The sequence below is a fragment of the Cherax quadricarinatus genome, chromosome 44 (genome assembly GCF_038502225.1).
Source record: "Cherax quadricarinatus isolate ZL_2023a chromosome 44, ASM3850222v1, whole genome shotgun sequence".
Lineage (NCBI taxonomy): Eukaryota > Metazoa > Arthropoda > Malacostraca > Decapoda > Parastacidae > Cherax > Cherax quadricarinatus.
Window position 1 is genome coordinate 21,482,626 of NC_091335.1, and position 21,061 is coordinate 21,503,686.

At 39.4% G+C, this 21,061-nt stretch overlaps 1 protein-coding gene across 1 annotated transcript in view; it reads left to right on the forward strand.

The window, feature by feature from the left end:
* The first annotated feature begins 1,841 nt into the window (after positions 1 to 1,841).
* LOC128697352 (uncharacterized) overlaps positions 1,842 to 21,061 on the forward strand; it is a 389,425-nt gene continuing 370,205 nt past the window's right edge. Inside the window, exon 1 of the mRNA XM_053788975.2 lies at positions 1,842 to 1,907. Within this exon, the coding sequence (XP_053644950.2) occupies positions 1,875 to 1,907 (33 nt within the window). The 5' untranslated portion in view covers positions 1,842 to 1,874. The remainder of the gene's footprint in view (positions 1,908 to 21,061) is intronic.

Consider the following 21,061-nt stretch of genomic DNA (forward strand, 5'->3'; position numbering starts at 1 on the left):
GAATGCACTTACATAACACAAGCCTTTACACGTCTTCAGTTCCCATCTTTCTTCATCCGAGATTGCAGACTCAAGGCACAAGCTATCCTCAACAAACCGCCCATGGAACAGCCCTCTAAACAGTTCATAGTACTCCCATGTGGCGATGTTGCCACGAATACTCGCAGGGCACTTTCTATGAGTAACATCAACGTTTCCACCATAAACACATCATCTATCAAAGACCTCACTACGAAACGCAGCCCCACACCTCTAACTTCTACAGCAGGCGTCTACACTATCCCCTGTGGGTTCTGTCCCAAGAAATAAGTAGGCGAGACAGGCAGAGATCTTGCAGTCCGCCTGAATGAGCATCGAAATGCCTCTAACAGAGACGATGTAAGGTACGCATGTGTCCTCCACAGAGACTCCACGGGGCATTTGATGAACTGGAATGAGGCACAACTCGTTCTCACCGAACCAGACCTCAGACGCTGACGGTGCCTAGAAGCCTCACTAATCGCCGTCACCGACACTATAGAACGCAACACTGGAAACTACAAAATTTCAAAAACATTGGCATACATGATACTTAAGCAGCACCAACCCAACAACACAGGAGTCACATGATTTCATCGTCTACCCGTCCTCATCATAGGTAGAGGTTGTTTTGATAAGGACCTGCCTCGCATGGGCCAGAAGGCCTTCTAGAGTGTTCCTCCATTCTTATGTTCTTATGACATTCCTCAGGTCACGTGCGTCACACCTCACTCTCCGCCTATATATATAATGTCTTTCTACCTCTGTATGTTAGAAGAACAGAATTATGTACACTATGTACAACAATAGGTATTAGTGCACTCCACGGTAAGCAAGGCAGAATCGAAGCCACTAGAGAGCAGACCGTGCTTCAACCAGCTCTAGAATGGGAATGACAAGGGCAGACAGGTGTGTGGTACCCACAACACCTCTGTGATTGCCAAAACCATCTTCTCATTGACTGCAACCCGGGTACTGATTGAACGATGGGGCTCCATCGTCAACCCTTAGCACCTGGTTTGCAGGTTGGGGGAGATAGCCTTTTAATGAGGGTGTGTACATGCGCCGAATAAAGGGTACGTACTCTTTGCATGCCACACCCCCTATCTGTTTCCTGATTTGTTTGCACACTGCCGTTACTGACTGAAGCGAGACGTGAGAGAAATTTTAACACCAGTGTAACATGGCCGCAATAAGAGAACACACATCATCTGTATTTCATCGTTATTCAGCCGCTACCAGCACGTATTTGAAACATTGCCAGAAACACACTTAGATTCTTCGAGAGTGGACTGCTGTCTACGCCAAGTGGCGGATTAACCAGGCTGTATTGGCTGCGGATTAACCAGCCTTAGGCTGAGATGCAAGGATAGAAGTAGCTCTACACCAGTCACATGTATATCTGAAAACAAGAGGCTTATCTGTAAGCCTCTCCCCGGCAGCTGGTGATGTTTTGTTAAACTAAATAAGATTTCTCTTGACATATGTCTTAGTTATATTGGGAAGAAGTTGAACGTTCCGAGAAGGTAGGTTAGGTAAGGTTTGTCAGGAAACAGGACAAATGTTTCCTGACGCGGGTCTCCGGCATCAGCAGTTTAATGCTGATGTATCCTACCCTAGAGAATGGTTCAACTTTTTATTGGACTGTGTTGGGGCCAAATTGTCAATTTTATTTTAAAATCTTACTGCTTCGTTTTACTATGGTAAGTTGATATGCTGCTTCTTAACTTCAAACTTACAAAACTATTCTTCTAAATATCGCTTTCTAATATTTTTTTGTTTTAACGACAACGATAAGTGTTATCTTTCTCTCCCACAGGGACGAGGCTGCGGTCAAGCGCTCACGAGAGTACAACATGCGAGCCTTCATCAGAGACCACAGGACCTTGGTAAGTGATTCTCTCTCTCTCCTTTTCTTACTACATTATCTCTCTTCGTTTAGTCTTTTCTCCTTTCTGCTGTTTCGTCCGTTCTCCATTTCATTCCTATTTCTCCAGTTTTTGCCTCTCAGATTCACCGCCCCGTCTTCTATCGTGCTTTCTCTCCTCTCCCTCTCGGCTTCTAAGAATCAAGCCTCCACTACTAGTACTGAATGATTCACATTTTCATTGTTTTCTGCTTATTTTATTCTCTTTACTTCTTTCCTTTAGTTCTTGCATATTTTTTCTCTCTTCTCCCTTCCCTTTTTTATTCCCTTACTCTCTTCATAGAATCTTTTAACTCCGTTTTTACTTGATGAAAATGCAGGTGGCATTACCTCAGCAGGTCAGCCTATGTGATATGACTGTCAGGTAAATCCTAATGCCATGACTTCTGTAAATTCACATGGCAGCACTACGTCAGTTCATCGCAGGTGAGATTAATACATCAGGTCACCAGGTAGATCCAGGTGATACCACTGCAAGGTGAATCAAAGCGACATCACACATTACCAAGCTGCGGGAGGTTAGTTACTCTTAACCCCAATGGTGATGCTGGTCTTAATAAACTATATGAATCTGTGTTATCAGTTACACTCATTTATTGACAGCCTTGAGGTTGTAATAAAGTTGGTAGAATTACCGACAATATGTAAAGTAAAAGGACACAAGTGCAACTAATGTGACATTTTATTGTGGCAACGTTTCGCTCTCCAGGAGCTTTATCAAGCCATTACAAACAATACATGGACACAGAGGGTATATATAGGCTCAGAGTCAGGTGCAATACTAGTGGTGGTGATAGTAGTAGTAGTAGTAGTAGTAGTGACAAAAGTTGTAGTGGTAGTAGTAATACAATATGGTAGAACAGTTAATTCGTACATGAGTAAAAGGATATAAAAGCTATTACTTGGGTAACATAAAAATAGGTTGGACAAATGTAGACTGGATAGAGGCAGCCTGTTTCAGTGTTCACTCTCTGTAATGTGCTTTGTGTAGTATAACAGGAGAGACTATGTGATGGCAGGGTTTACTGTTTTCAGGAGGATTCTTGCTAAGACTTCAGAGATGGTGAAGCTGCCGTTGTTTTGTTTAATTGTATTCGAAACAGCAATCAGTGCTGATTCGAGGCACTTGCGTCTACGGAAGTTAGTTTCTTTGATCACTAATTGGGCGTCCCTGAATTTCATGAGATGATTGGTGGAATTTCGGTGTTGTACACAGGCGTTGTTCAAGTTATCGTTCCTACATACGTAAATGTGTTCATTGAGGCGGGTGTCGAAGTTTCTTGCTGTTTCACCTACGTAAATCTTGTCACAGCCTCCACAGGGTATAGTGTAAACTCCTGCGTTGACTGGTTCGTGGTGCTTTGATTTTGTCCTGGTTAGATCCTTTATTGAAGTGCTAGAAGCGATGGCGACTCTGGTGTTAGCTTGTGAAAGTACTTTTGAGACGTTCAGTGCAACCTGGCTGTTGGGAAGAATTATAACTCAACGCAGTTGAACCGGCGATCCAGTTTACACTAGAAGAAGAGTCCAATGGCAAGTTACCTTTCCTCGACGTCCTCATTCACAAAGTAGACAACAACCTAAGATTTCAAGTTTATCGGAAACCCACCAATAAAAACGATCTCACACACTTCTATTCCAGTCAAGATACCAAGATCAAAAGAGGCATCATCATCGGGTTTTTCCTAAGAGCATACCGAATTTGTAGTCCTGAGTTTCTTGACGAGGAATGTTCATACATTCACCAAACATTCAATGAGTTACATTTTCCTTCCTTTTTCATCAAAGACTGCAAGAAAAGAGCTCTTCAGATCATTAATTCTCCACGCATCAACACCACTCCCAACAAAGTTATAATTCTTCCCAACAGCCAGGTTGCACTGAACGTCTCAAAAGTACTTTCACAAGCTAACACCAGAGTCGCCATCGCTTCTAGCACTTCAATAAAGGATCTAACCAGGACAAAATCAAAGCACCACGAACCAGTCAACGCAGGAGTTTACACTATACCCTGTGGAGGCTGTGACAAGATTTACGTAGGTGAAACAGCAAGAAACTTCGACACCCGCCTCAATGAACACATTTACGTATGTAGGAACGATAACTTGAACAACGCCTGTGTACAACACCGAAATTCCACCAATCATCTCATGAAATTCAGGGACGCCCAATTAGTGATCAAAGAAACTAACTTCCGTAGACGCAAGTGCCTCGAATCAGCACTGATTGCTGTTTCGAATACAATTAAACAAAACAACGGCAGCTTCACCATCTCTGAAGTCTTAGCAAGAATCCTCCTGAAAACAGTAAACCCTGCCATCACATAGTCTCTCCTGTTATACTACACAAAGCACATTACAGAGAGTGAACACTGAAACAGGTTGCCTCTATCCAGTCTATATTTGTCCAACGTATTTTTATGTTACCCAAGTAATAGCTTTTATATCCTTTTACTCATGTACGAATTAATTTCTCTACCATATTGTATTACTACTACCACTACAACTTTTGTCACTACTACTACTACTACTACTACTACTACTACTATCACCACCACTAGTATTGCACCTGACTCTGAGCCTATATATACCCTCTGTGTCCATGTATTGTTTGTAATGGCTTGATAAAGCTCCTGGAGAGCGAAACGTTGCCACAATAAAATGTCACATTAGTTGCACTTGTGTCCTTTGACTTTACAGGCTTGAGGTTAAAACACAGAGCAGATCTATAACTGTGGCTACACGAAATCTCTGAAACTGTCGCTCAACTCCCCCTTGTGGTTGTTTTGCACCCGTTATCACTCGTTTGTGATTATTGCGTGTATGTATATATATATATATATATATATATATATATATATATATATATATATATATATATATATATATATGTGTGTGTGTGTGTATGTGTGTGCAATAATCACAAACGAGTGATATATAGGTAGTAGGTTGGTAGACAGCAACCACCCAGGGAGGTACTACCGTTCTGCCAAGTGAGTGTAATTGTTTTACATGATGGTAGGATTGCTAGTGTCTTTTGTCTGTCTCATAAATATGCAAGATTACAGGTACGTCTTGCTACTTATACTTACACTTAGGTCACACTATATATACATGTACACGTTTATTTATACACACTCATCTGAGTTTTCTGTGATTTTATTTTAATAGTTCTTGTTCTTAATACTTTTCCTTTTATATCCATGGGGAAGTGGAATAAGAATCTTTCCTCCGTAAGCTGTGCATGTTGTAAAAGTCAACTAAAATGCCGGGAACAATGGGCTAATAACCCCTTTTCCTGTAATGTTTACTAAAAAGAATAAGAAAATTGCCAAAGTGGGAAGTCTGAATGTGCGAGGATGTTGTGCGAATGATAAGAAAGAGATGATTGTGGATGTTATGAATGAGAAGAAACTGGATGTCCTGGCTTTAAGTGAAACAAAGCTGAAGGGGGTGGGAGAGTTTCAGTGGAGAGAAGTAAATGGGATTAGGTCAGGGGTTTCAAATAGAGTTAGAGCTAAAGAAGGAGTAGCAATAATGTTGAAGGATAAGCTATGGCAGGGAAAGAGGGAGTATAAATGTATTCAAGGATTATGTGAAGTAAAATAAAGGTTGGATGTGAAAAATGGGTTATAGTAAGTGTATATGCATCTGGAGAAGAGAGAAGTGTAGAGGAGAGAGATTTTAGGAAATGTTGAGTGAATGCGTGGGGAGTTTTGAACCAAGTGTGAGAGTACTTGTGGTTGGGGATTTCAGTGCTAAAGTGGGTAAAAATGTTGTGGAGGGAGTAGTAGGTAAATTTGGGGTGCCAGGGGTAAATGAAAATGGGGAGCCTTTAATTGAGCTATGTGTAGAAAGAGGTTTGGTAATAAGTAATACATATTTTATGAAGAAGAGGATATATAAATATACAAGGTATGATATAGCACGTAATGAAAGTAGTTTGTTAGATTATGTATTGGTGGATAAAAGGTTGATGGGTAGGCTCCAGGATGTACATGTTTATAGAGGGGCAACTGATATATCGGATCATTATTTAGTTGTAGCTACAGTTAGAGTAAGAGGTAGATGGGACAAGAGGAAAATGGCAACAAGTAAGAGAGAGGTGAAAGTGTATAAACTAAGGGAGGAGGAAGTTCGGGTGAGATATAAGCAACTATTGGCAGAAAGGTGGGCTAGTGCAAGTATGAGTAGTGGGGGAGGGGTTTGAAGAGGGTTGGAATAGTTTTAAAAATGCAGTATTAGAATGTGGGGCAGAAGTTTGTGGTTATAGTAGGGTGGGTGCAGGAGGAAAAAGGAGTGATTGGTGGAGTTTGGTAGAGTTTTTTACAAAGCAGAAGTGTTATAAGAAGAGCAGAGTATATGGAGAGTAAAAGAAAGGTGAAGAGAGTGCAAAAGGAGAGCAGATGATAGAGTGGGAGAGGCACTGTCAAGAAATTTTAATGAAAATAAGAAAAATTTTGGAGCGAGTTAAACAAGTTAAAGCCTAGGGAACGAATTGATTTGTCATTTAAAAACAGAGTAGGGGAGTTAGTAGATGGGGAGATGGAGGTATTGGGTAGATGGCGGGAATATTTTGAGAACTTGTAAATGTCGACAAAGAAAGGGAGGTGGTAATTTCATGCATTGGCCAGGGAGGTATACCATCTTTTAGGAGTGAGGAAGAGCAGGATGTGAGTGTGGGGGAGGTGCATGAGGCAGTATGTAGAATGAAAGGGGGTGAAGCAGCTGGAACTGACAGGATCATGACAGAAATGTTAAAAGCAGGGGGGGATATAGTGTTAGTGGTTGGTAGTTTTGTTTAATAAATGTATGAAAGAGGGGAAGGTACCTAGGGATTGGCAGAGAGTATGTATAGTTACTTTATATAAAGGGAAAGGGGACAAAAGAGATTGTAAAAATTAGAGGAATTAGTTTACTGAGTATACCAGGAAATATGTATGGTAGGGTTATTATTGAAAGAATTAGAGGTAAGACAGAATGTAGGATTGCAGATGAGCAAGGAGGTTTTAGAGTGAGTAGGGGATGTGTAGATCAGGTGTTTACATTGAAGCATATATGTGAACAGTATTTAGATTAAGGTAGGGAAGTTTTCATTGCATTTATGGATTTAGAAAAAGCTGATAGTGGATAGAGGAGCAATGTGCCAGATGTTGCAAGGGTATGGAATAGGTGGTAAGTTACTAAATGCTGTAAAAAGTTTTTATGAGGATAGTGAGACTCAGGGTGTGTAGAAGAGAGGGAGACTACTTCTCGGTAAAAGTAGGTCTTAGACAGGGATGTGTAATGTCACTATAGTTGTTTAATATATTTATAGATGGGGTTGTAGAAGAAGTAAATGCTAGGGTGTTCGGGAGAGGGGTGGGATTAAATTATGGGGAATCAAATACAAAATGGGAATTGACAGTTACTTTTTGCTGATGATACTGTGCTTATGAGAGATTCTAAAGAAAAATTGCAATGGTTAGTGGATGAGTTTGGGAGAGTGTGTAAACGTATAAAGTTGAAAGTGAACATAGAAAAGAGTAAGGTGATCAGGGCATCAAATGATTTAGATAAAGAAAAATTGGATATCAAATTGGGGAGGAGTATGGAAGAAGTGAATGTTTTCAGATATTTGGGAGTTGACATGTCAGCAGAGGGATTTATGAAGGATGAAGTGAATCATAGAATTGATGAAGGAAAAAAGGTGAGTGGTGCATTGAGGTATATGTGGAGCCAAAAAACGTTGTCTATGGAGGCAAAGAAGGGAATGTATGAACGTATAGCAGTACCAACACTCTTGTATGGGTGTGAAGCTTGGGTTGTAAATGCTACAGCGAGGAGACGGTTGGAGGCAGTGGAGATGTCCTGTCTGAGGGCAAATGTGTGGTGTAAATATTATGCAGAAAATTCGGAGTGTGGAAATTAGGAAAAGGTGTGGAGTAATAAAAGTATTAGTCAGAGGACTGAAGAGGGGTTATTGAGGTGGTTTGGTCATTTAGAGAGAATAGATCAAAGTAGAATGACATGGAGAGCATATAAATCTATAGGGGAAGGAAAGCAGGGAAGGGGTCGTTCTCAGAAAGGTTGGAGGGAGGGGGTAAAGGAGGTTTTGTGGGCGAGGGGCTTGGACTTCCAGCAAGCGTGCGTGAGTGTGTTAGGAGTGAATGGAGACAAATGGTATTTGGGACCTGACGAGCTGTTGTAGTGTGAGCAGGGTAATATTTAGTGAAGGGATTCAGGGAAACCGGTTATTTTTATATAGCCGGACTTGAGTCCTGGAAATGGGAAGTACAATGCCTGCACTCTGTAGGAGGGGTTTGGGATATTAGCGGTTTGGAGGGATATGTTGTGTATCTTTATACGTATATGCTTCTAAACTGTTGTGTTCTGAGCACCTCTACAAAAACAGTGATTATGTGTGAGTGTGGTGAAAGTGTTGAATGATGAAAGTATTCTCTTTTTGGGGAATTTCTTTTTGGATCACCCTGCCTCGGTGGGAGAGGGCCAACTTGTTATGTATATGTGTGTGTGTGTGTATATATATATATATATATATATATATATATATATATATATATATATATATATATATATATATATATATATATATATATATATATATATATATATATAATTGTGTGTGTGTATGCCGAATAGGTAAAACTGGTCAATTAACAAGAACTCATTTAAAATTAAGTACTTTCTAAAATTTCTCTTATAAGTTTATATATTTTTTTCATTTATGTTAATGTAAAAATTAATAATTTTGTACCAAAAGAACTTTAGAAAACTTACCTAACCTTATTATAACAAGCGCAATTTATGTGCAACATCTGGTTATCTTTATTGTAGACGTTTCGCCATCCAGTGGCTTTTTTATCAATACAGATTCTAGGACATAAGAAGACAGTAGAACTATATACAAAAGATGAGGTAATCAGTCCCTCAGCCTTGTAGTTAGTATTGAGAGCACCAGAATCTCTACCATCACGGTGCTCTCAACACCAACATCTATTGTATGTAGTTCTATTGTTTTATTGTGTCCTAGATTCTGTTGATAAAGCCACTGGATGGCGAAACGTCTACAATAAAGATAACCAGATGTTACACATGTGTCTTAACTTTCATCACGCGTAATTTAATTTAGCTTAATCTACCTAAAGATATTTTAGATAAGTTTACAATAATTTAATAATAAACAAACACAATAAAACATATTTTTTTTCGTTAGGTTCAGAATGATTTTTGCGAAATTATTGCATACACAAATTTTCACTTAACTTATTCGGCAAGAAGAGCGTTGCTATTTAAGCCAAAATCGCAAGTTTTATCTATAGTTACACTGAAGTCGTTTCTCAGTTTAAGACACCAGTCAAAATATGTGTTCTTTCAACTGGAGTCAGTAATTACTATTTAATGTATGATAAAAGGGTCTCAGAAGAAGTTTATAATGATAATTCTTCAGTGTCAAGCCAGAAAAATGAGAATTATTGAGACATTCGAAGCGAGAAGGTCGTAAGAATCGTGCATACTAAATGTAGTTTGGTTCGCCCTTATTGCATTGAAAAATTCCATTGTTTTATTAGCAGCAATAGTTACTAGACCAGAAACCAAACGAAGCTAAGCGATTCAGCAAAAATCCGCAGTTAGGAGTGGAACCTAGTGACGACGTTTCGGTCGGTTCTGGGTAATGGTCAAGTCACAGCTGGGGAAAAAAATTAGAGAAGACAAAAAAAAAAAAAGAAAGAGACCATAATGTACGGTGTTTGGGTCTTCTCTACTTTTCTTGCCCCAGTTGTGACTTGGCAATAGTTCAGGACAGACCGAAACGTTGCCACAAGATTTTCCTAAGTGCGGGTTTTTGTTGAATTGTTTTAGCCACGGTACTGTGACTTTTTATTCTGTATTAATTAAGCCTAGCGATCAAATGAAATAAAGAATGCGATCTTTCCCAGTAACCAATGGGATGGCTGGTCGCCTCTACGCCCCGGTGTGAGCCAATAAGCATCGACGTCTGCGAGATAAGTGTTGCTTACTTTCGTCCTCCCCCCAAAAAAGTACTAAAACTTTTAAGCCACTTTTGTCAAAGTTCGAGATTGTGTCTCTTCAGTTTTGTTCGTCTTCAATGCCTTGTTATTCATGTATCTTTCAAGTCTTTGATTTTCTTGTAAGTTTCCGAAATTTTCATAACTCGCCTTGAACCTCCTCGGATATTGTCATGGTCCTTTCTGTGGCCATGAACCTTAATTGAATCGCTATCCGAGCACTTTGTACTGTGTCCATGTGTGTCCATATGCTCTTGTGCCACCATCCACGGGATAGATATAGGGTGCTTAAACAGTCCTCAGGACTGCTTAAGCCGTGTAAAGCTCTCGCTTCACACGACGAGGGTCCGGGTTCATTTCCCAGCGAGGGTAGAAACACTAGACGTGTTTCCATACACCGGTTGTCTATGTTCGCCCATCAGTAAAATTGGTACCTGGGAGTTAGTCGACTGGTGTGGGTCGCATCCTGGGACAAAACTGACCTATTTGCCCAAAATGCTCTGCATACCAAGCGGTTTTCTATATGGTAGTATGTCAGTGATGTCAGCTAGGACTGTACACCTTGTACATGTACTTGTAGTAAATCAAGATATTATTATCAACAGGATGTACATGGTGTGCACAATTAACTAGCCACTACCATCAACAGGATGCACATGGTGTGCACAATTAACTAGCCACTACCATCAACAGGATGCACATGGTGTGCACAATTAACTAGCCACTACCATCAACAGGATGTACATTGTGTGCACAATTAACTAGCCACTACCATCAACAGGATGCACATGGTGTGCACAATTAACTAGCCACTACCATCAACAGGATGCACATGGTGTGCACAATTAACTAGCCACTACCATCAACAGGATGCACATGGTGTGCACAATTAACTAGCCACTACCATCAACAGGATGTACATGGTGTGCACAATTAACTAGCCACTACCATCAACAGGATGTACATGGTGTGCACAATTAACTAGCCACTACCATCAACAGGATGCACATGGTGTGCACAATTAACTAGCCACTACCATCAACAGGATGTACATGGTGTGCACAATTAACTAGCCACTACCATCAACAGGATGCACATGGTGTGCACAATTAACTAGCCACTACCATCGACAGGATGCACATGGTGTGCACAATTAACTAGCCACTACCATCAACAGGATGCACATGGTGTGCACAATTAACTAGCCACTACCATCAACAGGATGTACATTGTGTGCACAATAAACTAGCCGCTACCACCAACAGAGTGCACATGGTGTGCACAATGAATTAGCCACTTGGACGGCGAAATTACAAAGTTAATTAACTAAATTAATTACCATAGTGTGTATACCAGTGAACGTAACAATTTTAATTATACAATACTGAATTAGAGTGGATATTTTATTTCATTCACGACTGAATAAGAGCATTTTTGAGGGCCTTTATAAACTACATTTAGTTGATGTTTTTTTATGTAACGTACATTTAATATATATAATATATATTGCTCATGTAATTATGTATGTATTGGGTACATATTAACCACAGTTAACATTTCGTATATTTGTAAGTAGTATGTATTTAGTACACATTGTGCAGTCTTTTAGTACATAATTTCTCTGTTTTCATAAAGAACATGTGTGCTACACAGTACGTAAAGAAAAAATGGCACAATACTGTGACTGGAACAGTACACAAATAACCCGCACATAGAAGCTTATACCGACGTTTCGGTCAGAGTTGGATCATGTAAGATCATGTAAGGGAGTCAGTCAAATTGAACCGAAACGTCACCATAAGCTTCTTTCTCTTATGTGCTCGTTATCTGTGTACACAGTACATATTTCGGTGTACTTCTCTTTTAACACGAGTAGAAAATAACAGCTATGTTGTGAGGAATGACAAGTGAAAAATTTGAGTTTGACAGTTACTGAGTTATACCAGGCTATACAGGTCTTGGCAGGACATACACACTGGGACGTGTATTTCTCTCGGCGTTCATATGCTGAGAGATTACTGTAATGACTTTCTGATGATACGAGATTGTGCAACCTTAATGACCCTAGCGGAGTCGATAAGCTTTAAACTCCCCATTAATATATTAGGCCTTATTGGATCTAAGCCTCTTATTAGGTATTTCTAGATTTTTCTAGACTTCGCCAGGTCTCAGTAGTCGTCTCTAGGCCTCATTATTACTTAGTACTACTAGTAACAATTCGAATTAACGAAACCAGGGAATTATTTTTCAAAACCCCTTTAAGGAAGGTACCTCGACGGTGCTGAAGGGCTCGTAATCCAGGAGACTGGAGGCACCCCTCTTGGAAGGAATCTGATTCCCTCCCATTTCACAAGTGCTGTTTGACTCCTTATGGATTCAGCACTCTCTTAATGTAATAAAGTTTATTAAAGTTCCATAAGAGCGCTCATATGTGTTTAAAGTGTGCAATGAGATCACAATATGCAAAAAAAAATCATTGTGAAAAAATGGTGAACGTCCAAGCACTTTTGTAATTTCTCACATCATCAAAGACATGTAGAAATAATAGTAGAAGGTTGATAAGGCTGAGGTATGTCGTACGTGAGGTGATATCTCAGCCTTACAAGCCTATTATTTTTACAGGCTTTTGATGTGAGAAATCACGAAAGCGCTTGGAAGTTCACTATCTTTTCACGGTGATTGTTTTGCATATTGTGTGTTGAAGTATATTGTAGCTGTTCTACACAAGGGAAGATACTGTATTGTTCTTTAGTGTGGATGATACTGTATTGTTCTCTAGTGCAGAGGATAACGTGTTCTCTTAGACTGTTCTCTAGCAGTCTGTCTAGATTAAAATAAATTATATTTAAGATAATTTGTGAACACACATTGCAACTTACTGTTGAAGTTGACGACTTTAAGTTGAGACTAAACTAGAGTAGAAACTCGAGCCTTAATTAAGATGAGACTCAAGTCTCAACTTCTGTCGAGACTTCACTCGAGACCCGAGTCTCGAGTTAAATCTTAAATCTCGACATAAGTCTCAATATACTTTCCCCATTTGTCCTCCTGGCGAGGAGGCAATAACTTAACTATTTTTCTTACGTCTCACAGTTTTATACCATTCATTTATATCTTTCCCTTGCAATATTTTTTTCCCATTTTGTTTCTTTAAAACAATCTTTTATCGTCGTGTCTTCCTTTTTCATCTCATAAGTCATACTGAAAAGAATATATTTTGAGTAGAACATGATCATTTTTTTTATAGATGTTTTAGATACATCAATAACCCGTACATACGAGAAAGAAACTTAGGACGACGTTTTGGTTTGACTTGAACCATTAACGTGTAAATAATTGTAAGGAAAAAAAATGATATGTGACTTATTACATATTTCTGTGAATGCAATTTTAGCAGCAGTTTTGATTAAAAGTGTGATAATTCACGTATTTTAGCTATAAACGAGCTATATTACTACTACTAGTATTACTACTACTGCTGTTACTACTGCTGCTACTATTACTACTACTGCTACTACTTTTCACACTTGCTACTGCTACTTCCACTACCTCTTCCACTACTGTCTCCACTTTTATTTTTCTACCTCTCCCCTCGTATAAATACTGGCTCTCTTACCTTCATGTGTTAGTGTGACTACTAAATGGTCCAAATCGGACCGAAACGTCGTCATAAGTTTTTTTGACCAATGTTCTCGTTATCTATGTATTGTTCCAGTCACAGTATTATATCTTTTCGTTTTTTATGATATAGATAATTTATACAGTATTTAAAATGTTTTCCTGTTTCCTGGTAAATATTTCATAGGTTGGTAATGGTTCAGGGAACCGACAAGTTGATAAATTAAACACGTGTGCAACACTTAGGTATCTTTAATGAGGAAACGTTTCGCCACACATTGGCTTCATCAGTCCTGTACGAAGAATAATGGTGAAGATCAGAAGTTTGAGGTAATCAGTCCCTCAGTTTTGAGTCGATGTAATCAGTCTTGAAACGATTGTTGGACTGATTGCCTCAGACTCCATCTGATCTTCACCATTCTTCTTAGTATTGGACTGATGAAACCACTGTGTGGGGAAATTTTTCCTCGGTAAAGATACTCAAGTGTTGCACCTGCGTCTAATTTGTCAAATACTACATCTAAATATTGACCATTGTGAGTTTCTAGTCTTTATTTTGGATTATTACTAAAATTTAACCTTTGTATGTGTGTGTGTGTGTGTGTGTGTGTGTGTGTGTGTGTGTGTGTGCATGTGTAATCACTTCTTTGTGGTTACAGGGGTCGTGTCACAGTTACACACACACACACACACACACACACACACACACACCCCTACACCTACACCTACACACACACACACACACCTACACACACACACACACACCTACACACACACACACACACACACACCTACACACACACACACACCTACACCTACACCTACACACACACACACACCTACACCTACACCTACACACACACACACACCTACACACCTACACCTACACACACACACACACACACCTACACCTACACACACACACACACACACACACACACACACACACACACCAGGGGCCAGGAGCTCGGACTCGACCCCCGCAACCTCAACTAGGTGAGTACACACACACACACACACACACCTACACACCTACACCTACACACACCTACCTACCTCTGACCCTCAATAAACCAGGCCCCTCTGGTTTAGCGACCCTCTCTGCGGTTTAATATATTCACGCAGAAACGCAAAAGTTTTAAGCAGGTGACCCTGTTCAATATACACTACATGAACGTTCAGTATGTTCAGAGCCTGTAACACAACAACTAATTTGCTTTTAGAGAAGGGATGGTAGAGGAGTTGAAGGGGCGAAGCATAAATTAGAGGGTTGAGAAGGGAGGAAGAGGGATGGGAAGGAAAAAGTAAAATAGGGAGGTGATAGGAATGGATGGAGGTGAGAACGAGATAGGAAGAGAGGTAAGAAAGACATAGAGTTAGGTGAGGAAGATATAGGGAGTTAGATGAGAACATAAGGAGGAATACTGCAGCAGGCCTACTGGCACATACTAGGCAAGTCTTTCTCAAACCCAAATCCATTAACTAAAATATCTGCCCAACCCATTTTCCATGCTACCTCAGCAATAAGCTTTGATAACCCTATAAACCCATGTTGCGCAAGTCCTACTTCAATCCAACCCCTCTCACTCGTGTATTTATCCAACCTGTATTTGAAGCTGCTCAACGTTTTAACTTCAACACTACTACGTAAACCATACCCCCGGCCGGGATTGAACCCGCGGTCATAGAGTCTCAAAACTACTACGTAGACTGTTCCACTTATCTACTTTATTTCCAAACAAGTATTTTCTTACATCATTGCTGAACCTGTCCGTATCCAATTTGAATCCATTATTTTCAGCACTTTCCTGAAGGAATATCCTCAGAACCTTATTATATCTCCTTTATTCATGCCCATCTTCCACTTACACTCTTCAGTCGTGTCTCCTCGTATTCTACGTCTTGTAAGATAATGTATAGGTTCAGGGTTTTTAATCTATCTTCCTGTGATACTTTTCTTATTCAATGGATTAATTATTGTCATTCTTCTTTTAATGTTCTCTAATGAATTTATATCTGTTTTGTAGTGTGGAAACCAGAACTGAACTGCATGACTTAAGTGAGGCTTTGCTAATGATGTATAGAGCTGTAGTATAACCTCTGGACCCCATTTGCTTGTACTTCTTGACATGGTATAAACTTTGGTAATAAATACCGACAAGTTGGTTTAGAAAGACACGTAAGCAAACACTATAACATATTTATTAGAAAACGTTTCGGTCCTGGGACCTTGATCACTTCTCGTGTGTTTGCTTACGTGTCTTTCTAAACCAACTTCTTGACATAAATCCCAGTAATCTTTCAATTTAGTCAGACCTCTAGCCCTGTAGTGAGGACTGGTAGGCCTGCAGTGCTCCCATCCCACAATCTAACTACACATTGACCTCACTGACCCGGCCACTCACTTGACTACAATTGTGTGTGTGTGTGTGTGTGTGTGTGTGTGTGGAAGATGAGGAAGGGTCACCTGTTGTCACTTAGGGAGGTCACCGCCCCCCCGGCCCGGTCCCAGACCAGATCTCCAGTTTGCTGGCCTGATCGATTAGGCTGTTGGTGCCCACCGCCCGTAGTCCAGTATATGCACCACAGCCCATCTGATCAGGAACTGATTTATGTAATTTGAAGTGTTTTTATGACAGCTTGGGGTTTGGCTCGTAATTCCCATTTTAAAAGCTGTTTTAGAATCGTGGATCCTTGACACTTACTGAGAGCGGAGACAAATTGTGGAAATTCGTCAAGAAACAATTGCAGAGAGGAACCTTATTGGGACGTTTTGCCTGTGGACAGACTTTTCAGCTTTATATATAAGCTATATGATATATCATTAACAGAACTGAGGCTAGCCAGGATTTGATCCTGCGTCACAGTGCCCAACCCAGTGAGAACAGGACAAATTATGCATCCCTCTATCCACTTGATCATTAATTCTCAGTGACGCAGGATCGAATACTGGCTAACCACAGTTCTGTTAATGATTCATAATCACTTGTTTCGTGATTTCATTAACATGATATATATATATATATATATATATATATATATATATATATATATATATATATATATATATATTTATATATATGTATATGTGTGTGTGTGTGTGTGCAAAACAACCACTCTGAAAGAATAGAAAAATTCCAAGTGCTTTCGTGACTACTCACATTATTAAGGAACTATGAAAGTAAAGCATTCAAGGAAGGCATATAAGGGGTCTGGCCAACACCTCACTATCAGATCCCACAACGGTTAAACACCTGACGCGCGCCGACCCAACTTGGATAGGTCCTTTGCACAACTCACTCACAAACTATTCTACCCAAGAAAATTTTAAAAATTATTATTTATCCAGTGTATTATTAAATTCTTCCCAAATTCTATTAATTATTAATGGATCTAATTTATATATATGTCAAAACTGCTTTTTATGAAACAAGATTCAATTATATTCCTGTCGACCATGGACTTCATAGTTCCTTGATAATGTGAGTAGTCACGAAAGCGCTTGGAATTTCTCTATTCTTTCAGAGTGGTTGTTTTGCATATTCTGAAATCACCTGTTTACTGTGATCTTATTGCATATATATATATATATATATATATATATTATATATATATATATATATATATATATTATATATATATATATATATATATATATATATATATATATATATATATATATATATATATATATATGTATATATATATATGTACACACACACATAGCCTAATCGATCAGGCCAGCAAATAGGAGACCTGGTCTGGGACCAGGCCGCGGGGGCGGTGACCTCCAAAAGTGATGGCTGGTAACCCTCATCTTCCAACGTTCTTCTCTGTACTGGACTGAAGAAGCCACTGGTTGGCGAAACGTTTCCTTAATAAAGATTCCAGAATGTTGCACAAGTGTCTCATTCATCGTATCTCAGTACAAGGCAATAAAATTAAAAAAAAAAAATAAAAATTAAAAAAAAATATTAATCATTGAGACAAACAACAGCATATGTATCCCATCTGAGTATCCCTGATTCCTACAGCGCGCATTGATGTATGCGCATGTATTTGTGAATGATAAATGGGGAGGATGGGGATCTAGGTAATTAATAGGCTGGGCGCTCCCTTGCCAGTTATGGCGAGGTAATGAGTGAATATACTGAAAGCAATTTATTTCTCACTGCTTTTTAAGGCAGCTAATGTCAATGGGGATATATGAGGTGCATGGGTTTGAGGCGTGTTATGAGTGCTAGTGGTGCTGGGAGGTGATGGGGTTGTGTGTTGGTTGGGTTAGTTGAGGTTAACTTGAGTCCTTTTAAGCTACATCCTCACCCATCCTTCAGAGTACAGGTTCTACACCCCCAGAATCACAACACCCTCACCCATCATCCAGAGTGCAGACACTGTGCTTCCCACCTCCAGGCCTCAAATCCAGGTAACTGGCTTCCCTTAACCCCCTTCATAAATATTACCGTGCTCACACTCCAACAGCACGTCAAATCCTAAAAAAAATCCTATCTGATTTTGTGAACAAAACTATTATAATCATTATCATTACTCTCATTATTATCATCGCAGTGTCATTATGTTAAACACTTCAGATATGTATATTTGATGTTTTATATAAATACCAAGTGAAACATGATAGTTTAGCGAGTTTCAGTTCCGTCGAGTACACGAGGGTCATAGAAATTAAATTCTGGAGTGTATATTTGATAAACACCCTTTGGTGCATATACACTGTTACCCTCAGTGTATATCCCTCGAGAGATGCATCTCTTAATACATACTCAGAATATACACTCATTGGCCACTTTATTAGGTACATCTATACACTTCGTTAATACATGTATCTAATTAGCCAATCACGTAGCACCACCACAATTTTAAAAGCATGCAGACATGGTCAAGACATGAAGTGGAAAGGCTGCCCCTTGTCAGTCAAGACTAGGAGATAAAGAGGCAACCATGAGGACTGATTCACCAAAAGTGAACAGTTAAAGATAAGAAAAAGTCACCTGCTCCGGCCAATCCTCATTTCTGCTGCGACATGTAGATGGTAGGGTCAGAATTTGGCGTCAGTCTTTGGGATATACAACATGAAGGTATGACCGACAAGTCTACATCAACTTTGTGATACTAACATGACAACATGGACCAGAATCTCTAAGGAATATTTCCAGCACCTTGTTGAATTCTTGACACCAAGAATTACAGCTGTTCTGGGATAAAAGGAGGGCCCAATCCAGTACTAAAAGGGTTTACCTAATAGTGGCCACTGTGTGTGTGTGTATGTTTACCTATATACTCATATGTGGTTGCAGGGTTCGTCACAGCTCTTGGCTTATATAATATATATATATATATATATATATATATATATATATATATATATATATATATATATATATATATATATATATATATAAGAGAATATGAATGTGTAAATTCAAGGATTATGTGGATTAAAGTAAAGGTTGGATGCGAAAAGGGGGTCATAATAAGCGTGTATGCACCTGGAGAAGAGAGGAATGTAGAGGAGAAAGAGAGATTTTGGGAGATGTTAAGTGAACGTATAGGAACCTTTGAACCAAGTGAGAGAGTAATTATGATAGGGGACCTGAATGCTAAAGTAGGAGAAAGTTTTAGAGAGGTTGTGGTAGGTAAGTTTGGGGTGCCAGGTGTAAATGACAATGGGAGCCCTTTGATTGAACCTTGTATAGAAAGGGGTTTAGTTATAGGTAATACATATTTAAAAAAAAAGAGGATAAAAAAGTATAAAAGACATGATGTAGGGCGAAATGACGGTAGATTGTTGGATTATGTATTTGTAGATAAAAGACTGTTGAGTAGACTTCAGGAAGTACATGTTTATAGAGGGGCCACAGATATATCAGATCACTTTTTAGCTGTAGCTACACTGAGAGTAAAAGGTAGATGGGATACAAGGAGAATAGAAGCATCAGGAAAGAGAGAGGTGAAGGTTTATAAACTAAAAGAGGAGGCAGTTAGGGTAAGATATAAGCAACTATTGGAGGATAGATGGGCTAATGAAAGCATAAGCAATGGGGTCGAAGAGGTATGGGGGTAGGTTTAAAAATGTAGTGTTAGAGTGTTCAGCAGAAGTTTGTGGTTACAGGAAAGTGGGTGCGGGAGGTTAAAGGAGCGATTGGTGGAATGATGATGTAAAGAGAGTAGTAAGGGAGAAAAAGTTAGCATATGAGAAGTTTTTACAAAGTAGAAGTGATGCAAGGAGGGAAGAGTATATGGAGAAAAAGAGAGAGATTAAGAGAGTGGTGAAGCAATGTAAAAAGAGAGCAAATGAGAGAGTGGGTGAGATGTTATCAACAAATTTTGTTGAAAATAAGAACAAGTTTTGGAGTGAGATTAACAAGTTAAGGAAGCCTAGAGAACAAATGGATTTGTCAGTTAAAAATAGGAGAGGATAGCTATTAAATGGAGAGTTAGAGGTATTGGGAAGATGGAGGGAATATTTTGAGGAATTGTTGAATGTTGATGAAGATAGGGAAGCTGTGATTTCGTGTATAGGGCAAGGAGGAATAACATCTTGTAGGAGTGAGGAAGAGTCAGTTGTGAGTGTGGGGGAAGTTCGTGAGGCAGTAGGTAAAGTGAAAGGGGGTAAGGCAGCTGGGATTGATGGGATAAAGATAGAAATGTTAAAAGCAGGTGGGGATATAGTTTTGGAGTGGTTGGTGCTATTATTTAATAAATGTATGGACGAGGGTAAGGTACCTAGGGATTGGCAGAGAGCATGCATAGTTCCTTTGTATAAAGGCAAAGGGGACAAAAGAGAGTGCAAAAATTATAGGGGGATAAGTCTGTTGAGTATACCTGGTAAAGTGTATGGTAGAGTTATTATTGAAAGAATTAAGAGTAAGACGGAGAATAGGATAGCAGATGAACAAGGAGGCTTTAGGAATGGTAGGGGTGTGTGGACCAGGTGTTTACAGTGAAACATACAAGTGAACACTATTTAGATAAGGCTAAAGAGGTTTTTGTGGCATTTATGGATTTGGAAAAGGCATATGGCAGGGTGGATAGGGGGGCAATGTGGCAGATGTTGCAGATGTATGGTATAGGAGGTAGGTTACTGGAAGCAGTGAAGAGTTTTTACGATAGTGAGGCTCAAGTTAGAGTATGTAGGAAAGAGGGAGATTATTTCCCAGTAAAAGTAGGCCTTATACAAGGATGTGTGATGTCACCGTGGTTGTTCAATATATTTATAGATGGGGTTGTAAGAGAAGTAAATGCGAGGATCTTGGCAAGAGGCGTGGAGTTAAAAGATAAAGAATCACACATAAAGTGGGAGTTGCCACAGTTGCTCTTTGCTGATGACAATGTGCTCTTGGGTGATTCTGAAGAGAAGTTGCAGAGATTGGTGGATGAATTTGGTAGGGTATGTAAAAGAAGAAAATTGAAAGTGAATACAGGAAAGAGTAAGGTTATGAGGATAAAAA